Source organism: Dendropsophus ebraccatus, chromosome 7 (genome assembly GCF_027789765.1).
Source record: "Dendropsophus ebraccatus isolate aDenEbr1 chromosome 7, aDenEbr1.pat, whole genome shotgun sequence".
Classification (NCBI taxonomy): Eukaryota; Metazoa; Chordata; class Amphibia; order Anura; family Hylidae; genus Dendropsophus; species Dendropsophus ebraccatus.
This window is the reverse complement of record NC_091460.1, coordinates 32,288,029-32,309,933: the sequence shown is the minus strand read 5'-3', so window position 1 is coordinate 32,309,933 and position 21,905 is coordinate 32,288,029. Positions and strand designations below refer to the sequence as shown.

The following is a 21,905-nucleotide window of genomic DNA, read 5'->3' as shown; positions in this document are numbered from 1 at the left end:
ATTGTGATCAATAACTTTGAACATGCTTCATGACATGCCAAAAGTTATTTTTCATGACAGTGACTCTTTAAGAAGGGAATGAATTGGCAGAAAAGGACATAGTGAAAGGTGGAGATGCACAGAGGGGCATTGATGTGGAGTATATCAAGGGCGTGCCTGGGATTATGTCACATTCCAGCGTCCTCAGGCAGCCTTCATGTTGGCACTGCTTATGCTATAACACAAAGGCTGCGGGTTAGCCATCTGTTCTGTGTGTATATACACAAGGTATAAGAACTAATGCTATGACCATGTGCTGGTGCCGCCCAGTAGACGCTTTATTCTTCCTGCTTTCCCTGTTAGTCTACTTCTTTCTTCCTTTCTATAAATTCCATGTATTGGCTTCATGTATAGATAATCTTATGAACAGTGCAGGTACACGGTCCTCACATGGTGTTTTTTACCCCCTCTTGTACTAGTGTTCTTATATATTACCTCTTTTTGGGTCTACCAAAGCGTATCTTCAGTATCTGCACTCTTCAGGGGTTTATATGCCCTATGGCACAATGAATGGAGGATTTACATTTTACTGGAACCATATAAGTATATTGTGAAGTTAACCCTTTACTATTCTTTCTCTTTCCAGAATAATCAGGTGCTCGGCATTGGAAGTGGCTCCACCATTGTCCACGCTGTGAACCGATTAGGTGCGTTGTGCCAGTACATCGTGTCCTTTGTAAAGGATCTAACCTGTTTACATACATTGACCTTGGAACATGGAATCCTTATTCACAGGACATATTAAAGGGGGGTAGTTGGATCCCCATCTATTAGATGGGTAATCAGTATCTGTTTGGTGGGGTGCAGACATCAGCAGATCGGCATAGCTGAGGCAGCTTGGTCTACACTGAACTTGGAGCTGGAGTCCTTGACTATGCTCATTGTCTACTACAAGGATGGGGAACGTTTAGCCCTCCTGCTGTACACTCATCATGCCTGGACACACACAGCTTGGCTTGGGCTGTTAAGGCAGGATGGGAATTGTTGTTTTGCAACAGCTGGAGGGCCGCAGGTTCCCAATCCCTGGTCTAGATCTATATAGGATAGGCCATCAATTCCTGTAACTGGTAAACCTCTTAATAGCGTACCTGTCACTAAAAATAACACTTGACATGACATCAGACAGGCAGGAGTAAGAGAACCCAACAGCCTCCAGGAATTCAGCAAAGCTTTACTGCATGTTCATATACAGCAGGGACGTTTCACCACAGCATTGTGGCTATCGAGCATGTTTGATAAACGTCACTTCTCTATTTGGACATATAATAAAGCTTTGCTAAATTTCTGGATGCTGTTGGGTTCTCCTACACCTTCATTTCTCCATTTAGGCCATTGGGTTTGTCTGAGGAAACAGTGGGCATCCATTTTACTTATATCCTAAGAGTCTGAGTGCCGTTGGATACTTTTATAGTTATGTTACCAGACATGTCAAAAGTTATTGATCCCACCAGATCTCACTGCTCACTCCCCACCTATATCTCCTGATCCCAGTGGATTTTAGCAGTGAGAGACGCTTGCTGTGATCAGACAGGTCAAAGGTTATTTTTAGTAACAGGTACTCTTTAAAGCGACTCTGTACCGACAGTCTTCCCTCCCCAAACCACTTGTACCTTCGGATAGCGGCTTTTAATCCAATCTGTCCTGGGGTCCGTTCGGCAGGTGATGCAGTTATTGTCCTAAATAACAACTTTTAAACTTGCAGCCCCGTGTCAAACTGGCGTGGCCTAGAGTGTCTGTGCCCTAACCTTGCACCGCCTCTCTGTCCCTCCTCATAACGCCCCCGGGCAGGATTGTTCCTATTCGTCACGTGGCTGAACACTGCACAGGTCCCTTAATGATCCAGCTCATGTGCAGTGTTCACAAAGGTGATGAATAGGAGACCTTGTTCTAGGGGCGTTCCTAATGATGAAGAGGGCGGGGAGGAGGGACGGAAGGGTGCCGCAAACACTCTAGGCCACACCAATTTGACAAAGGGCTGCAAGTTTAAAAGTTGTTTTTTAGGACAATAATTGCATCACCTGCCCGAACGGACCCCAGGACAGATCATGGATTAAAAGCAGCTATCCGAAGGTACAAGCAGTTTGGGGTGGGCAGATTGTGGGTACAGAGTCGCATTAACTACTGACCTGCTAGAGGTCTGGGTTACAAGATTTTTAGAAGTTTTCTAAGGGTGCCTTCACACCTACCGTATCGCAGCAGAAAATCTGCTGCGGATCCGCAGCGGATTTGACAGTGCGTATTTGATGCTGTGTTCATTCATTTAATTAAATCTGCTGCGGATCCGCAGCGGATTTTCTGCTGCGATACGGTAGGTGTGAAGGCACCCTAAGATTAAGAATGCAAAAGAGGAGTCCGTGGAGCCTCATTGAAGAGTCTCAAAACACAGGACTAGCCAGATATCCCTCCGGGAAGGACCCAGCCAAGTGGCAGCTCCTGTTAGGAAACCACCAAAACCACCAAATCCACCATATTAAGTGGCCCTACACTGACTTATAGGGCCACTTAATATGGTGGATTTGGTGGTTTCCTAACAGGAGCTGCCACTTGGCTGGGTCCTTCCCGGAGGGATATCTGGCTAGTCCTGTGTTTTGAGACTCTTCAATGAGGCTCCACGGACTCCTCTTTTGCATACTCATGTTTCCCAGGGGGCAATGCACCTAGGACTTCACTGCATTGAGCGCTTTCATTAGCAGCCGGAAGTGTTGTCATTTGGCTGTTCTCCCTGAGTTCAGCAATCTGTTTCTCCTAAGATTAAGAAAACATGGCTCCTTCATATACACAGCATTGATCTCAATGGGAGATCAGTGCTCTGTATATAGAAGTCCCCCTGAGGGCTTCTAATTACTGTATGTGAAAACAAAATAAAGTCTTTTTATTAATAAAGAACGCCCTCCCCTAATAAAAGTCCATATCACCCCCTTTTCCCATTTTATAAATAAAAATAAATAAACAAACATGTTTGGTATCGCTGCGTGCGTAATCGCCCGAAATATTAATTTATTTAATTCATGATCCCTCACGGTAAACGGCGTAAGTGCAAAAAAATTCCAAAGTGCAAAATTGCGCATTTTTGGTCGCATCAAATCCAGAAAAATTTTATTAAAAAGCGATCAAAAAGTTGTATATGCGCAATCAAGGTACCGATAGAAAGTACATGTCATGGCACAAAAAATGACACCTCACACAGCCCCATAGACCAAAGGATAAAAGCAATATAAGCATGGGAATGGAGCGATTTTTAAGGAACGTTTATTTTCTGTAAAAGGTTTTATTTTTTTACGAGCCATTAATTAATATAAAAGTTATACAAGTGTCATATCGTTTTAATCGTACTGACTTGAGGAGATATAACATGTCAGTTTTTCCATAGGACACACTGCGTATATAATTTTTTTTCTGGTTTTGCAGCATATTTTATGCAAAAATTCAGCCTGTCATTGCAAAGTACAATTGGTGACTCAAAAAATAAGTGCTCATTTGGGTCCGTAGGTGTAAAAATGCAAGTGCCATGGCCTTATATACACAAGGAGGAAAAAACGAAAACTCAAAAATGAAAATTAGCTCGGTCCTTAAGGGGTTAAGGGAATCTTAAAGTCAATCTTAAGTCTCCAAATCGTAAGGGTTTATTAAGTCTCCAACTAAAAAACCCTTAGTATGCCTGATCACCCTGCCACCATGATGAGAGTTGTAGCTTTACAAGAGATGGAGAGTGCTAGTCTACAATTACTCTTCACAATGTGTCTGTTAACTTATTTTTTTTTCTTTCTCCCCCATTATTAGCTGAGCGGGTAAAGAATGAAAACCTCCATGTATTCTGTGTCCCCACATCCTTCCAGGTAAGGACTCTTCCTATATGACCTTGCTTGTACTGACGTATCTCTGTCTTACACGATTCTTTTGTCTTTGGTGACATCTGTTACCAATTCACTGCATGATAACTGGAAGCTGTTTAGGGACATTGAGATTATTTCTGCTTCTTCAAGGTTACAGTACTGTATTTTTTGTGTTTCCTGGTATTCTGCAAGATCCCCTTCTCTTTAAGCCATGTTCACAAGCTGCCTTTGTTTTTTAACACATACTTGTTATATACATATTCAAGAAACAAAATAACAATAGAAGGAAAGAGATCTCATAGGAATGAATGACTACAGCGGCATGTTATGCAAGTTGGTAATCCCATGATTCTAGGAGGAAAAAGGAAGGAGGCAGCAAAGACATAGATCATATGCTGAGAGCAGTCCAATAGCAATAGGAAACAATAGAGAATATAAATTAGAAATACCCAGTATGGACACAAGGTTTACAAATCAGGGGTTGTCACTTGGTGAGGGTCATAAGGGCAGTCTGTATGCCGGTACAAAGCTGATGCAGGCCTTATTTACATGTTCCGTAGTTGTTTCCATAATTCCAGATCTGCCATTACGGACAAATTTAGGTCCCATTGATTTCTGTTGAGCTATTCGTACTGTACGTAGTGTTATGGATCCCCAATCTGTGCCGCAAAAAACAAACAAAAAAAGACATGTCCTAGTGCGGAGAGTTGTTCCGTATATAAAGACAATGGAATCTGTTTATTATTTTTTTTTCGGATTGTAATCTGGAACATCTGCTAAATAGTGTAGTGTCCCAGTACGTGTTTTTTCTTCTTATTACTTATAGTTCTACAGATTTCTCCAGAGATCCCAACTGCAGGGTGTAGACAGGGTTGTAGCCACTTGAGATGACCAGGCCTGACCAGAAGCCCTCAGGTCCTGGATTACAGTGAAGATTTATCCTTCCTGACTAACTGAATTAGTTATCTTGACTAGTAGACATGAAGATCAAGTGTAGGTAGTAACCCCCCATATTAGACTGGTAATTCCTGTGATTTGGCAATCCTCGCTAATAGCCCTATTTCACGGAACGATTATCGTTCATAGACTCGCTCCAACGAGCACTTAACGATTTTTTTAAGCGAACGATAACACATAATACGAGTGGTAACGTGAACGATATCTGTAGTGTAACGATTTTTTTGCGGTCGTTACATGGTCGTTTAAAACGTGGGGAAATGTAGGTAGACATTTCAAGAACAACTGAAAGATTTTTTTTATTCAACGAAAAGATTAGCGAATTATTGTTGAAAGACCAACGATTTTTTTTCGACATGTTGAAAAAAAATAGTGAACGACTCAACGACGTTTTTGCTGTTGTCGTTAGCTCGTTTACAGCTATTCCACAGAACGAATATCGTTAACGAGCGGTCGTTTGAATGATTTTATGAACGATAATCGTTCAAAAAAGTTCCGTGGAATAGGGCCTTAAGTTGTAACCGATGTGGCTCAGTTTTCTGCAGACTCCTCTCTTCACTGTACATTGAGCTGTACTTGGTCTCCGCCCTCTTCTTCTGCACACTGAACCAGACTCCTCCTCTCTAGACAGGATAGCCTTCTTGCAGCTGGGCTGGGGAATCAGTGGCTCCTATTATCTAGAATCTACTAACCATTTATGGTTGGTTGTGTAAATCAGTAAAACATCTTAAAATTATTATGTCTGCCAGTTTACAAAACCACCACTAGGTGTCAGTAGAACACTGCTGAAACAATATATGCTTCACTATGCATTAGCAATATAAAGGAAAAAACATAATGCAATTGTAACATTGTACAATAATATTCTGGTTTAAGGGGAGGGGATTGTCCAATCAGATAGAGGCTTCTAACATAACCACATTGTGGGACACTGCTTTCAATAATTTTCACATAAATTGGTACCTACACATTTCTAAGATGATAGGAAAAGTATGCACTGGATTATTTTAGTAGGTCCAAAGTAGTCTGGTGCCCTGGGGCTCTGTTATTTAGGGGTCTCCACCACAGGGGGAGCCATGTCTTTAAAAAGCATTTTATACCTAGAGATCAAGAAATGTATATAGTGATATTATTTGGACTCTTTCTAGCTCTACTGTGTGTACTGTATAGCAGTGTGTGGATTATAGCTGCTTTGTAATCTTTATCTTCCACAGATCAGAGAGGGGTATCCCCTGTACAATGCTGTGTCCAGAGCCCCCTACTGATCTTATGTGATCACTGCCCCTCTTACCTTACACTATTAACCCACAGATCAGAAACCCTTTAAGCCCTCCCCTCTCCTGCTGCATTCTCTATACTCTGAACGGTCATGTATTCTCTGGAAAGCTGTCATTGCTTTTTGTTTTTTTCACAGGCTCGGCAGCTGATCCTACAGAATGGATTAACCCTGACTGACCTGGAGAGACACCCAGAGGTGAGATTGGAATCTTACCCTCTGTACAAGTGCTGCCCCCTGCTGGTACAGAGGGTTATGTATTATGAGGATGTAATAATAATTCCAGGGAAGTATTTCTAACACAGAACTATCAGATCTAGTAATAGTAATACACCTAATATGCTGTACATCCGTGAAGCTTAAGGTCTTAACTTCTTATACGTATGCCAGCTCTGCGGGAAGTCCCCACCACCCCCACTATCAGGAAACAATCCTTGCCAAGCCTCATGTGCATGTGCATTTAAATATATCTATAAATCTGTATACAGCAAGCTCCCCCTAGTGGCAGCTGTGGGCAGACAGTATTTGGACATCTAATTCTATGGCTGTGTTGTGAAGGATTTACAGCTAGTAGATTTTAGCTTGTATGTTTTATCCTTTTTATTTCCAGAATGCATATCTTATAGCAAACGATAATTTGTCTGGTATCGCTTTTTTGTACCAACCTCTATGCCTTGTATCTTTAATACAGCTTGATGTGGCAATTGATGGCGCCGATGAAGTGGATTCTGAACTCAACCTGATCAAAGGAGGAGGGTAATGTGTATTCCTACTTATTGCCAGAAGCTATATTATTGTATGGAAATATTGTAGACCAGATAGAATACTGTAAGTGTGTGAATAGAGGCCGTGTAATACAGCTCATAGTGTGTAGCTTTTTTGATCGGACTCTTTTGTCCAAAAAACACCTTAGCATTTATTGTATAAGATATTTTTTCCTCCATGTTTCAGGGGATGTTTGGCCCAAGAGAAGATTGTAGCTGGCTGTGCCAAGTCCTTTATTGTCATTGCTGATTACAGGTATGGACATTATACACAAATGGCTGTCAGTCACTGTATAGGACCACCCACTTGACTATTTAGCCCAGAATAAGCAGAGATTTCTGTCAATAAATGCTTGAGAACATGGTGCCTGTATATTGGACAGAATTTTCAACACTCTTTTCACACTTTTTTTTTAGTTGTTTAATTTATAAATAGCAGTGTTCTAATATATTTTCTTTTACCCCTTGATATTTATATTTATGTTTCTGCCCTCCGCCATTTACCAGAATGACAACAAATTAAGTGCTGTATTTTGCTATGGGGCCTGAATGTGGGAATTGTCCTCCCTGCGGTCAGGCCATGATGACATCACAATCCTCTAATGTTACCAGGATGAGTGAGGCATGACTGGGATAACATGATCAGTGTCCTCTCAGAAATCCTCTGCATCCCAGCTTTCTCCAGAATATATATTAAAAATACATTAAAAAAAAAGTTAACCCTTCACTCAACCCACCTATAGTATCTGTCTATTGGCTGTGAGCTGATGCTTCTGTCCTCCCCCTGCACTACTGTGTTAGGAGTCATTATGTGTAGAGGAAGCACAGATCCAAAAGTGACACTGTCACCCCCTTTTTGCATTATGACTTTTATACACAAGTGTAAAGTGTAAATTTAGAAGTTTTCATACCTTATTTTATATCATACGTCATAGTGCTTGTTCCAGTAAAAATAGATCTTTTATCATCTGCGGATTGTGCTACATGGGAGGGGCTTCGCGTCCGCAGAGCTACTTAGCCCCACACACATCACGCCATTGCTCCTCTGTGACATCATTGTGGCTTAGGCCCCGCCTCCTCAGTGGCCATTGGTGTGGGCCAACCTAGTGGGGCCTAGACCTTTAGGCCGTCCCTTCCAGTGGTCACTGAGGGGGCGGGGCCTATGTGAAGTGGCGCTGCACCTGTGAAGCCCTGCCCACATAGCCCAATCCACAGATGATAAAAGATCACTTTTAAATGCAACTTGTATAAAATAAGGTATGAAAACTGCAAAATTTACCCTTTACACCTGTGTAGCGAAGTCATAATGCAAAAAGGAGGTGACAGTGTCACTTTAAACACAGTACCTTATAATGGTGGATGGCACTGAAAGAGTTAAAAGGGGTATTCCACTGAAACATAACTTTTTATATGTTAAATACACACAAAATAGGTTCGGGATAGGGGGAGTGAGGTAATCTAAAAACTGGGCTGCAGTACTAAACTACACCACTGGATGTCACCCTATGGAAGGAATTGTTAGTCTCACCATGGGCAGCAAAAGTTATTTTTGAGTGGATTTGAGTGTTTTAAAGGAAAAAGCAAGCAATCAAGCAAGCAAAAGTCCATAAGCAGGATGTCTTACAAATGCGTGTGAATGTCAGTGGGTTTATCTGTTTAGTCTTTGGTTACCATCTGCCAATACTAATACAAAGGTGCAATTTAACTACAGTACAGTATGGAGGCTTTCAGCCAACCAGTATCTGCCCAGATACATCCTCGTAATCTGTAACACAGGACGAGTGAGGAACTCTTTCTGTACTTTCTGTAGGGCCAAACGCTGTACAGAACAGTAAAGTCAGGGGATACGTCATCAAACCTTAGACAATATATACATGTGCTGGAACACCACATCTGTACATTAGAAAAGTCCTGTGGTCCCTGTGGTGGGGTGGTGGGGTAAACTCGGTGGATCAAGCAAAAGTTCACTGCAGCTTCAATATTATTGTAGGGTGCGTTCACACATACAGGATCCCCAGCAGATTTGATGCTGCATATCATTGTAACTAAATGACTAAACACAGCATCAAATCTGCTGCGGATCCTGTACGTGTGAACGCACCCTTAAAAGAAATAAAAATATTGCTCCAAGTAGACAACCCTCTTTAACAAATGCATTTATTAAAAAAAACAAAGCCTGTATTAGGTGGCACCTTTTTTCATTCACTTCTCATAATCTGTGTATCCTCTCTGTTACGTATCAGGAAGGATTCCAAGAACTTTGGAGACCAGTGGAAGAAGGGCGTCCCTATAGAGGTTTTCCCCATGGCCTATGTTCCAGTGACCAAAACAATTCAGCAGAGATTTGGTGGTGTGGCCGAACTGAGGATGGCCGTCAGTAAAGCTGTGAGTTACACCTACGGATAAGTCTGCGGAGGGGAAGGAGAACAAGAGTTTGTGGACAATATCTCATATTTTATTATTGCAAGCTCAGAGGAAAATGCCCGGAAGGCGAAAATATGCACATATCTTTTTCTTTCAAATCAACTGGTGTCAGAAAGTTATATAGATTTGTGAATTACTTCTATTTAAGAATCTCAATTCTTACAGTACTTATAAGCTTCTGCATGTCCTACAGGAAGTGGTGTGTTCTTTCCAGTCCAACACAGTGCTCTCTGCTGCCACCTTTGTCCATGTCAGGAACTGTCCAGAACAGGAGAGGATTTCTATGAGGATTTGCTACTGCTTTGGACAGTTCCTGACATGGACAGAGGTGGCAGCAGAGAGCACTGTGTTGGACTGGAAAGAATACACCACTTCCTGCAGAACATACAGCAGCTGATAAGCACTGGAAGACTGGAGATTTTTTAACTAGAAGTAAATTACAAATCTATATAACACTTATTCTAACACCAGTTGATTTGAAGGAAAAGAAATTTCACTGGAGTACTCCTTTTAATAGATTTGTCTGTTTTAAGCAATCCCTTTTAGCTAGATCTCTTGTCCTTTTGCTGAGACCCATAGCAGTCATCCGGAAATCTGGCTACAGGTGTTCCCTTTATTGTAGCACCCCTACAGTGCATGTGAAGTACTACACAATTCTCAATGAAATCAACAGACTATGCCTGTAATGTAGAGTCCTGCTGGGTCCTGCACAGGGACATCTATTCTCTTGATATGAATGGAGATGTCGATCTATTAATTCAGAATTATTTACATTTTTTTTATTTTATTTTTTTTTTGCGTTGAGGTTGGTAAGTCTGTCAACCTCCTTTATTTTATTGCAAACAGCGGCACATTCGAAACTCTCCAAAAGTTTTAAAAAGCGCCATTAAGTCTAAAAATAAGATTTTCATAGAAACAAATCCAAATGGTTCAGTCCCATTTATTTAGCCAAGAAACTGCCTCGTTTCATTGCTTGCATGTTAAAATAGTTAAAAAAAAAAAAAAATCTCCTTACAGGGTCCTGTGGTGACAGACAATGGGAATTTTTTGCTTGACTGGAAGTTTGACAAGGTTCATGACTGGGCGGCTGTAAATACGGCTATCAAAATGATTCCTGGTGAGTTAGATGTTTGTATGTAATATGGTAACATGGAATTAGTTGTCCTTCGGAGGCTCACTCATACTCATTGCAGCCCTTAGCACTTCAGTAGCTCTCCAACTACTCTTTTATACTTTGCACCAGATAATAAAAACATTTTTGTACATTCTGGAAGCACAGACAGATATATGAAAGGTACAATGTGTCTCCAGCTATCTAACAGTGTCAGCAGTTTGGAGCCTGGATGACATCTGACAGATTCCCTTTAAACCCTTCTTCCCAAATTTTTGGCTTTTCAGCTCTGTTCACCTTTTGCTGTTACATCACACCAGTGAAATTTTCCTGACATGATGTTTGCTGATTTTACATAGCACCAGTAAAAAGAAATTCTGACATACAGCATGCTTTTAGCTCATATACTTAGGAAATGTAGGCAAACACAGACACTATGATTGCTTGTGCTACACAAAGTAAATCAATGGCTTAATTTACACATACATTTCATTACTATTAGCATGTACTGTATATGCTGAAATGCTGCAGTACATAATACAGGCCAGCAGATGGCAGCACAGGAGTGTGAGACTTGAACCTTTCTTTCCATTTATTACTGCTTGTACTATTACCAAAATTCCTCTAGAGGACGGTATGTGCCCACCTAACACCACAGAGCATTGCCGCACCATATAGAACAAGACTCTTATTATATGTGTTTTCTGTAGAAACAGGGCCTAGAAATCCCAGCTTCTCCCTAGCGTTATTACAGAACTCCGGGGGGAGAGCCAGGGGGATCTGCCCGGGTGATCGCTGATCATCCGGCAGCCCATAGGATATAGCAGCGGTCTGCTCCCGCCGCTTCTATTCCACGGGGCGCCAGCAGCCGATCACTGCAATATATAACATGTTGAAAGACAAACGACTTCAACGATCAGTCGACATGAACGATGTCATCTGATCGTTGCCCCTATTCCTTGAGACTATTATCGTCTGTAATGGCCGAATACGGCTGATAATCGTTCCGTGGAATAGGGCCTTAAGGCTCAGCTCACGTTTCACTTACACCAGTGTGTGTTGGTTTATACCGGCTGAATGTGGACCCCAAAAAGTATCCTTGCACACATCAAGCTTCTAGAAGTCTATAGGTACACTCTGTGTATACATGAATGTTCTGGGCATATGCACCAAACCTGGTGTGTACATGGCCTGAGTTACCACTGATGTCCTGCACTAATGTAATAGCTGAGGAGGGCATAACCCAGTTACTGAGCAACAGACTGTATTTTTGTCATTGTAATATGAGTCTGGCACTATATGGGCTGGTGTTATGGGCATTAAAGGGAATCTGTCTGTTTGAATTAGGTGAAGGATATGTCCAGCTGTGCTTCCAGAATATAGAGAGATTCTTTTACTCTCTGGTATAAGGAGTAGCAGAGGTTTTCCCAAGCTCCTCAATAGCTGCAAGCTATAATGTATTGATTGACACCTGGAAGCTGGGAGGGGGAGTAAGGAGATGTTACATCTTGCTGCACTTCAGGAGCTCAGGAAAGCCTCTGTGACTCAACTTGGGGAACTATTACACAGGCCGATGGGGGCCCGATAATAACTGTAAACTAGTGCCCATCTGCTAGATCGGCGCTCGTTTACTGGGCCTATTACATGGCCCCATAATCGTTTAACAAGGGCTGCAGGGACATCGTTACCGATGTCCTTGCAGCCCTTGCTTTTACTTTATACATTACCTGTCCAGGCTGCAGGGTTCCTTCTGCTGTCTGCTTCTCCCCGGGTCTCACACGCTCCAGCTTCAGAGCAGCCTGTCTCAGCTGACAGGGCACTCAGCTAATCACTGGTCGCAGTGGTCCCGGCCAGTGATTGGCTGAGCGGCCTGTCAGCTGAGACAGGCCACTCTGAAGCTGGAGCGTGCGGGACCCAGGGAGAAGAAGACCGCAAGAGGAGCCCTGCAGCCTGGATAAGTACACGTAGCAATGCGCGGTTAATGCCCGACAATTAGAGGTTCAAACCTATATCAACGATCAGCCGATGATCGTTGTCATCTGCTGATCATTGTATTTATTACATAGAGCGATAATTATTGATGATTATTGTTCTGCGTAATAGTACCCTTATTGTATAATAAAAGCTTTTCTCTATGTTCTGGAAGCACAGACAGATACATAAAAGGTACCATGTGTCTCCCTGATCTAACAGCATCAGTGTCAGCAGCTTGGAGCCTGAATTGCAGCTGACAGATTCTTTTTAAAGGACATGTATGACCTAGATAACTTTTTTTTTTTTTTTTTACTCATTACAACCAAATACTGATACATGTATGTTTGTTTTTGTTTTTTATTCAATTTTTTTTTTGCCTGTGTATTATGCGATTTTGTAATTTTTCTTTCATTCCCCTTTTGTACATTATGCGGTCACCCATCTTGCCTGAGCTGTTAAAGGGATATTCCCATACCATCTAATACATTTATACTTGTAGGACTCGTCAAGTTATGTACTTTTGCACATACAATCATTTATCAAGCTGGCCTCTGTCTCCTGATATGCTGCTTTTTCCCTCCCATTGTTGACAGCTTGTTGTTTGGGTCACCAACCATCACTCTACTATTATATTATAATATAGCAGTGTGGTGGACAATGGGAGGGAGAGAGCAGCATATCAGATGGAGGCAACTTTGATAAATTAACATGTTTTGTAAAAATATTTGACTTGACGAGTCCTACAGGTATAACTATATTAGTTGAGAATATCCTTTTAATATCATTTGGTGATCTGCTTTTCACCAACCCCCATGGACAAGACCTTCACATGAATTGAAAACATTATTGGGCATACTTTGTGCACTTTTCAGGGAGGGGGAGACATCATGAGCAGTGAGCATTTATTGAAATCTCAATCTACTGGTGTCACTTTTTGCTGTAATGTTTTAAAGATCACTTTACAGCAGCCTCCTCCTTATCATCACAGACAGGACAGGAAGTCCTAGCTTAGTTTTAGACCTAGTGGTGAGAATAGAAACTGACAAGAGTTTACGATTATTTTATACTATAGACAGTAAATAGGAAAATTAGAAATAACCTCACCAAAAACTTCTTAAAAATGTTTCACATAAAATCTTGATTTAAGCAATAGGTAATTATGTGATGACACATTCATTTTATGCTGCGTTTACACGTAACGATTATTGGCCCGATCGTACGATTAGCGATGTCGGATTTACGATTTTTTTTTTATAACGATCAGCGTTTAGACGGTACGATATATCGTACGAAAATTCGCACTGCGATCGTTTTGCGATCGTTTAAGCCTATCTCACACATTAGTTAAATCGGCGAACGACTGTTCACACGGAACGATTTGCGAATTTTTTGCGTACGATGAACGACGATTTGCTGACCTGATGAAAGATCACGATGTACGATTTATCGTGCGTCGTTCGATCGTTCGCTGCGTTTACACGTACGATTATCGTTCCAATTCGACCGTTATCGCGCAAATTCGCACGATAATCGTTACGTGTAAACGCAGCATTAGGTATGGTCAGAAATGATTTAGGTGTGACAAAAGCAATCCAAGCACATTAGACAAGTGTCAGCTGAACCCATCAACTTAAGTGTGATTTGTATTGTGGCCTCCTGACTCTTCTCCAGCAGCCGGAGACATAAGCTGCCACCACCAGAGGAGTTGCTCTTCTCCCCTCTTCCCAATGAGGACACAGCATGCTCAGGCCAGCCCATTTGTATGCATCCACTGATGTGAATTGAGCTGAAGTGTAATACCACATACAACCTGAGGACAGGAGCGGCGCTGTTTTTACATAAATAGCTGTGTTTTTTCTAATCCTGGATAACCCTTTTAATTCACACGTGTGATTTACCACATGGTAACAGATGTTGCTGTGATCCGGGATCAGTACGTGGAGCAGGTGCAGCTCTCACTATCGAGAACTATCTAGTTTCTCTGACTAATACACAAACCTTTCTGTAAGTATGGATGATGGTTGCTGTTCCCACATCTCAAGTCATCAAAGTCCTGTGACTCTGTCTGCTGATGTAGGCCAGTCTCCCTGATATAGTCAAGATGGCCTTTATAGTATATGGGAGTTATGGGAAGAGTTGACCACCAATGGTTGGTTTCTTTCATAGATAAAGGGATTTTCTGGGTGTCATTATTTAATTATATATCTGATCCTGGGACCCCATTAACTAACTGTATTTAAAGGGGCACTCCAGCATAAAAAAATTATTTTCAATGAACTGGTGCCAGAGATTTGTAATTTACTTCTATTAAAAAAATCTCCAATCTTCCAGTACTTATCAGCTGCTTTATGTCCTGCAGGAAGTGCTGCATTTTTCTAAGTCTGACACACTGCTCTCTGCTGCCACTTCTGTTTATGTCAGGAACTGTCCAGAGCAGGAGAGTATTTACTACTGCTCTGGACGGTTCCCCACATGGACAGAGATGGCAGCAGAGAGCCAGACTGGAAAGTTCACCACTTCCTGCAGGACATACAGCAGCTGATGAGTACTGGAAGACTGGAGAATTTTTTTTTACAAATCTCTGGCACTTTCTGACACCAGTTGATTGGAAAGGAGTTTTTTTCCCGCTGGAGTACCCCTTTAAGATGCTGGCCTGGCAAAATGGCTTGTTGATGGAGACCATGGAGCATATCTGGCATCCAAATAAACATGTCTCCCAGGCTTCATACTCTGGGAGACTTCTTCTCTCAGGATTTAAACCCTAAACTGTTGTCCGGTTATCATTGCTTAGAAGGTTTAGCGTTTTAGTGAGAGTGTCTATCTGTATTAGAGGCCCAAGATCTGCCGTGTACACAGGTCTAATAACGCAAACTGACAGCATCATAGGTAGGGCCGGCTCCCAGTGTATGTGGGTCTGTGAGCAACAGAATCTTAAAGGGAATCCAGCAGATTAGATGGATCTAGATTCTAATAGGCCAGGGGATGGGGAGTGCAGACATACCTTTATATAGAACAGGGATGGGGAACCTGCTGCCCTCCAGCTGTTGCAAAACTACAATTCCCATCATGCCTGGGAATGAAGGCATGAAGGGAATTGTAGTTTTGCAAAAGCTGGAGGGCGGCAGGTTCCCCATCTCTGATATAGAAGGTCCATTGGAGGTAGAATACCCCTTTAGGAAGACCCCCCCCCCCCCATAGGTAGTATAACCCTTACAGATAAAATGTGGTCCAGTAGTAGGTCGTATCTCCCTCCTTAACCTATATATACAGTGATGCCTTGGATTACGAGCATAATTTGTTCCGAGACTGCACTTGTAATCCAAATCCACTCTTAAACCAAAGCAAATTTTCCCATAAGAAATCATAGAAATGCAGACAATTGGTTCCACACCCCAAAAATAATGATTTATTATTCTGAATAACATGTAAAACAAATAAAACAAACAGCAACAGCAGAATATGTGATATTATAAGTTACTGTGCAGGAATGGAGAGGATGGGAAACACAAGGGCTGACAAAGACTGCAGGGAGTATGAAGGAATGAGCAGGACAGATGTGGGTACATACATGCAGCGCTCTCTGTCCAGGGAGAGAGGGGTTACAGCTATGGAGAGATTACCTCCACAGTCCTGTCCCCTGATGTAAGCCCCAGCCTGAAGTGGATCTGCTATGATATGTAAGGTGATTGAGACTTCCTGGGTCAGAGTACAGGGCTGTAGACCTCGCTATGAAAACCATGCCCCTCCCCCACTCCCCCTCCCACCCAGTACAGGAGCTCTTAAACCAAAGCAATGCTCTTAAACCAAGTCACAATTTTGAAAAACTGTGAGCTCTTAAACCAAAATGCTCTTAAACCAAGTTACTCTTAAACCAAGGTACCACTGTGTGTGTGTGTGTGTGTGTGTATATGTGTATATATATATATATATATATATATATATATATATATATATATATATATATATTATTTATTTATTTATTTATATTGTGTGTGTGTTGAAAAAACCTCCCAATACTCACCTTGCTCTCAGCTCCTGCCTAGTCCAGCAGCCTTCCTCCTTCCTGCTTGGGCAGGCAGTGTATGGTCACCACTTGTGCTGGAGTGTAAGGGGAGAGCCACAGGTATAATGCCCCAGTTCTAGTGCCTGGATTTGGGATACATAAGGAAAGCTTCTGTGTGCATCTGCAGTCTTCTCTTCTGGGGTTTAGGAATGACATCTTTAGCAATGTAAGCTTAGCTCAGTTATACAAGGACAGTGAATAGATGAGATCGGGTACAACCTGCAATTCATTTAGTATTGATAAAGGGGAGATGGTAGAGACGGTATATATGTCCTGGCCCAGCACCATCATAGTACAGCACATACCAGGGGCATTCAGTAACTTCCAGCCCCTGTGAGGTGCACCTACTGTGACAAGGGCCTATATGGAGTAATCCTGCTGCAACTGGATTCCTGCAACATTGTAATCATAAGAAAAACACAGCTGACATATTAAAGGTATAAAGAAACACACAAAAATACCCTGTTTCTACAGAGCTACAACTATGCTGAGCAATAATAGACACAAAGAGGGTGATAACACTACAGACAAAGCTTCTATAGTGGGGACCTGCAGCATTAATGCTGTCCGCTCACATCACAAACCATAGCCCAGTACAATGGTTAATGCCAATGTATGACCTATGGACACATTGTAGTAATGTATAAAAGCTGCTTGGGTAACTACATATACAGTATTAGATCACCATCTTTAATCTAGTTAACCCTATGATGTACTATAATGTAGGAAGGCCGCTTATCATAGTGCCATACTGCACAATGTAGCCTTATATGCCAGGACCCCATCCCTGTAGTTATTTGGCTGGGAATAACTGAGGGCAAGTTCCTTATCTGGGAATTGGCAGCACATGTTGTTCACCTCTCCCAATGTACAGTATGTATCATTGAAGATAGTGTGCACTATGGAGCCCTGCGTGCATAGGTTCATAGGCAAGGGGGTGGGGGTAACCTGAACTGTATGGATTGTACACCCTCCACCATTGTACCCCCTGCAGTATACAGCAGATTCAATTACTGTATGTAGTGTAGATCTCGTCTCGCATGTTATATACGATATGTGCGGGTTTGAGATCTTTCCTATATCCCCCACTGTTCTGCTGGGGAAGCATTACACTAGATTTTTTTTTTCTTGTAGTTTATAGGGTGCAGCACTTTAGTACTTAGCCCCACAGCGGAACAGATGGACCCCTAAGTAGTCGCAATACATGTCTCTGCAACTTGCACAAAATCATGGCAACAATGCCCAAGTTTTGCACAAATCATTGTAAATTTGTGGTGTTTTTTTTGCATCCCGAAGTTCTAATAGGGTTAAACAATATTGGCTGGGTTCACACTACGTATATTTCAGGCAGTATTTGGTCCTCATGTCAGGTCCTCATAGCAACCAAAACCAGGAGTGGATTGAAAACACAGAAAGGATCTGTTCACACAATGTTGAAACTGAGTGGATGGCCGTCATATAATGGTAAATAACGGCCATTATTTCAATATAACAGCCGTTGTTTTAAAATAACAGCAAATATTTGCCATTAAATGGCGGCCATCCACTCAATTTCAACATTGTGTGAACAGATCCTTTCTGTGTTTTCAATCCACTCCTTGTTTTGGTTGCTATACAGCCTCAAATATACAGCCTCAAATATACGTAGTGTGAACCCAGCCAAATTTGTGTGTAATTTTAGGCTTAGGTTATCTAGGATTAGAAAAGAACAGCTGCTTTCTTGAATAAAAGGCGCCACCCCTGTCCTCAGGTTGTGTGCGGTATTACAGTTCAGCACCATTCACTTCAATGTAACTGAGCTGCAAACCCCACACCAAACCTGAGGGCAAGAGTGGCGCTGTTTCAGGAGGTAAGGGGCCTGGATAACCCCTTTTAATTCTACTTGTAGGCACCCCAGGTTGATACAGGTAGTAGTCAGTAATGCTCAGCCATTATATACTACGATAGAAGGGGTTGTGAATTACATTCTGCATACAGTATAGTATGAAGGAAACATATAATGTAGCGATCTTGCTCCTTCTAGACCGTCATGCTTACAATAGTTCCCCAAAGTTATCTTAATGGATATTAACCACCCTCCATATAAAACCTATAACATTATCAAGGTATATCCAATATCCGACACTGCAGCTCTGTATGGATTTACACAAAACCATGGTCTGGTTTTTCAGCGCCATTTCTGACTACATGGTAATAGACGTTGCTGTGATCAGGGATGGTATACGTGGAGCAGGTGCAGCTCTCGCTATCATGGCAGCATCCCCCCCACCCCGGCTCCTGAAACTGTCTCTAGTTTCTCTTACTAATACACAAACCTTCCTGTAAGTACAGCTCATGGAAACCATAGTGAGAGCCACGCAGTAGGATATTACTGTAACCTGGGCCGTACTCGAAGCTGAATTACTAAACTGAAAATACCCATAGATTAGTTAATACAATGTAGCATAATACATTATATATAATAGATTATATAGATTTATATTTATTATTATTAATATTATTATTTATCAAAGTCATAATGTTATACAAGGCTATTCATGAAAATATATCTACATTTTCCAAAATTTAACACACATCTTAGAACATGGGGGGGTCAAACTCGCGGCCTTCCAGCTGTTGCAAAACTGCAATTCCCATCATGCCTGGACAGCCAAAGCTTTAGCCAGGCATGATGGGAAGTGTTCAAGTCGGGAACTGCACCCTACTCTGATCAAGCACTGTGCTGATACAGTGTCTCCACACACAAATTATTTTAGTCAGGATTATTTCCCTCGGCTGCATTTATTGTTGTATAGGTTATCATTAGAAACTAACACCAAACTTCTTGTCGGACCCTGCAAAATATCACCACTATGGCCGTGTGTGGTATGGGAGTACGGCCTCATTTACCTGAGCTGCAGTACCAGCCCAAGAACAAGGGGGTGCTGTTCCTAGGGGGAAAAAAATCTCATTTGACAAGAACAATTGATTCCTCTGTTGTGCTCTATGGAATCTGTAAATTTTAATTTATTTGTCAATATGGAGACATTTCCTCCTTCTGAACCAGTGATGTGATTGAAAGTACTTTAGTTTCTTGTATCCAGAAGACACATGTAGCCCGGTTACTGCTTACAGGCATCAGGCGTGTATCTACTGACCTCCTATTCCTTTCTTGCAGGTGTGGTGGACACTGGGCTCTTCATAAACATGGCCGAACGAGTCTACTTTGGCATGGAGGACGGAACGGTGTCTGTGCGTGACAAACCTGTGCATTAACCCCTGAACACACCACGTGTGCCTTTCCCCAGCCAATCATTTCCGTGCCAATTCTATGCCGTTTGCAGTTTTGTCTTATTTCTAGTTGAACTACTGTATTACCTGTCACATTTTGCCTTTTACTTTGGTGGTACATTTACTATATGTCTTACATAAGGGATTCAAGTGGTACCTGTGCCATGTACATGAGAATAACGCCCTATGATGGCAGCCATGCTGTGGGCTAAACGTGCCACCTATACAGTCCATCATTGCATCCTAGGCCAGTGACATTACCCAGGTACTGTAATATTTCTGCCCTGGCCTGCTGGTGAGATGATGGGCGACATCTTTATAGGTAAGATGGCCACATACACCATCCATGGGTTAATCTCTAGTACAGGGCTTCTTACTGTTGTATGCAGTGCCATGTACAAATATACTGAAACATAAGACTTTGCACTGCACTAGGTTATCCGACAGCTGTTTAGTTTGGCTTATGCTTAAAGGGGAACTCTGCTTTCTCAAAAAAACAAAACAAAACTCAGCCTGGCTAGTTGAGGTGTGTTGCAAATTCTTTGTTTTACTGCTTTTGTACTGGGTATTAAGTTATAGACATCTGGGCATTCGTTTCTATTATAGATTAATTTTATATTTCATATACTTTTTTTCAGCCGACCACTTAATTGTCACTTTTTTCTATTTTATGATGATTTAGTTCAGAAAATTAGATTACTAAAAACATCTGAACTCTACATGTACAGGGAAGCATAATAAAGTCTTATATGTTAGTATGGCCCATCCACAAGTCCCCTCAGGTCAGTCGCCTTTCTAGATTATCCCAGGTGTGTTCGGACCTCAGTGCTATAATGGCTTCATAGTAAGTGGATGGACTCTTGTAAAACAGCTGCCTTTAGCTTGTCCAAAATTAGACAAACATAGCTGCCTTTGTCCAAAAAACAGTGCCACGTCTGTGTACAGGTTACATGTGGTATTACAGGTGATCGCCATTCACTTCAGTTGTGGGGAGCTGCAGTACCAATGTAGAAGGAAACATCCATATTTTTCTAAACCTAGCCTTCACTTCAGTCTGTGCGTGGTTACATCTATACACATAGGATTCATAAAGGATTGAACCCAATGTGTGAGAGAACATATAGAGGCATTATACTGGTTTAGTTTCTTTGCCATCTGTGTCAGGAATTCATAGGAAAGGCCTTGGAGGGGTCAAATCCAAAATATAGTGTTCCCCAACCAGTGTATGATGGGAGTTATCGTTTTTTTTAGAGGGCTACATTGGTCCCTTCATTGGTTTTCCGCACATGGCAGCATCTCTCTATACACCCTGGTACTACAGCTCAGCCTCTTTCAGGCAAAGAATCGGCCATCAACTTGTATGAATGGAAACCTCTTTAAGATCACATCTCACTGAGCCCAAATAATAAATTGCACATGTTTTAGGTTCCATCCCTGCTATTCATAATGGTGTGAGGCTGGTAATAGATATTAGGATATGGGACCTGGTTATCACCTCTGCTATCCTGCTATATCCTCTGTCACTGTGCAGTTACAACAGTAGGGATTAGGGTAGCCCCGGATATATGTAACACACCGAGCTGCTATAATCTTGACATGTTGCAGTAATGAAAACTGAGTACAAAGCTGTGAGCACAATCTGTATCTATCAATGCAATGTATGCTGTAATGCAAGAGTCATTCCAGAAATAAATACTCAAAACCATGTTCCCCTGTATTTTTGTATATTAGAAACATAGTAACATAGAAGACTGTTGGACCCCCTGGTCCATCTAGTCCGCTCTTATATTATTTCCTTTCTTATTATCTTAGGATAGGTATGTGTATATACCAGGTAGGTTTACATTCAGTCATTGTAGATTTACCAACCACATCTGCTGGAGGTTTGTTCCACACATCTACTACCCTTTCAGTAGAGTGATATTTTCTCATGTTGCTTCTGATCTTTCCCCCAGTAACCTCTCACTGTGTCCTCTTGTTCTTGGGTTCAGTTTCTTCCCTCCTGAACCTTATTTAGGTCTGTAACATATATAAAGGTTTCCATCATGTCCCCCCTTTCTCTTCTTTCCTCCAGACTATACAGATTCACATTCTTAAGTCTTTCCTTGTATGTTTTATGCCTCACACCCTTCACCATTTTCGTCTTCTGTCTTTGGGCCCGTTCTATTTTATCAATATCCTTGTTTAGGTGAGG

At 41.8% G+C, this 21,905-nt stretch overlaps 1 protein-coding gene across 2 annotated transcripts in view; it reads left to right on the top strand.

The window, feature by feature from the left end:
- Window positions 1-21,416, top strand: part of RPIA (ribose 5-phosphate isomerase A) — a 63,318-nt gene extending 41,902 nt beyond the window's left edge. For both annotated transcript variants that reach the window (XM_069976357.1, XM_069976356.1), the window contains 8 exons: window positions 626-686; window positions 3,820-3,875; window positions 6,244-6,303; window positions 6,797-6,861; window positions 7,057-7,125; window positions 9,113-9,254; window positions 10,311-10,410; window positions 19,599-21,416. In XM_069976357.1, the coding sequence (XP_069832458.1) occupies window positions 626-686; window positions 3,820-3,875; window positions 6,244-6,303; window positions 6,797-6,861; window positions 7,057-7,125; window positions 9,113-9,254; window positions 10,311-10,410; window positions 19,599-19,696 (651 nt within the window). In that variant the 3' untranslated portion in view covers window positions 19,697-21,416. The remainder of the gene's footprint in view (window positions 1-625; window positions 687-3,819; window positions 3,876-6,243; window positions 6,304-6,796; window positions 6,862-7,056; window positions 7,126-9,112; window positions 9,255-10,310; window positions 10,411-19,598) is intronic.
- The last annotated feature ends 489 nt before the right edge of the window (window positions 21,417-21,905 follow it).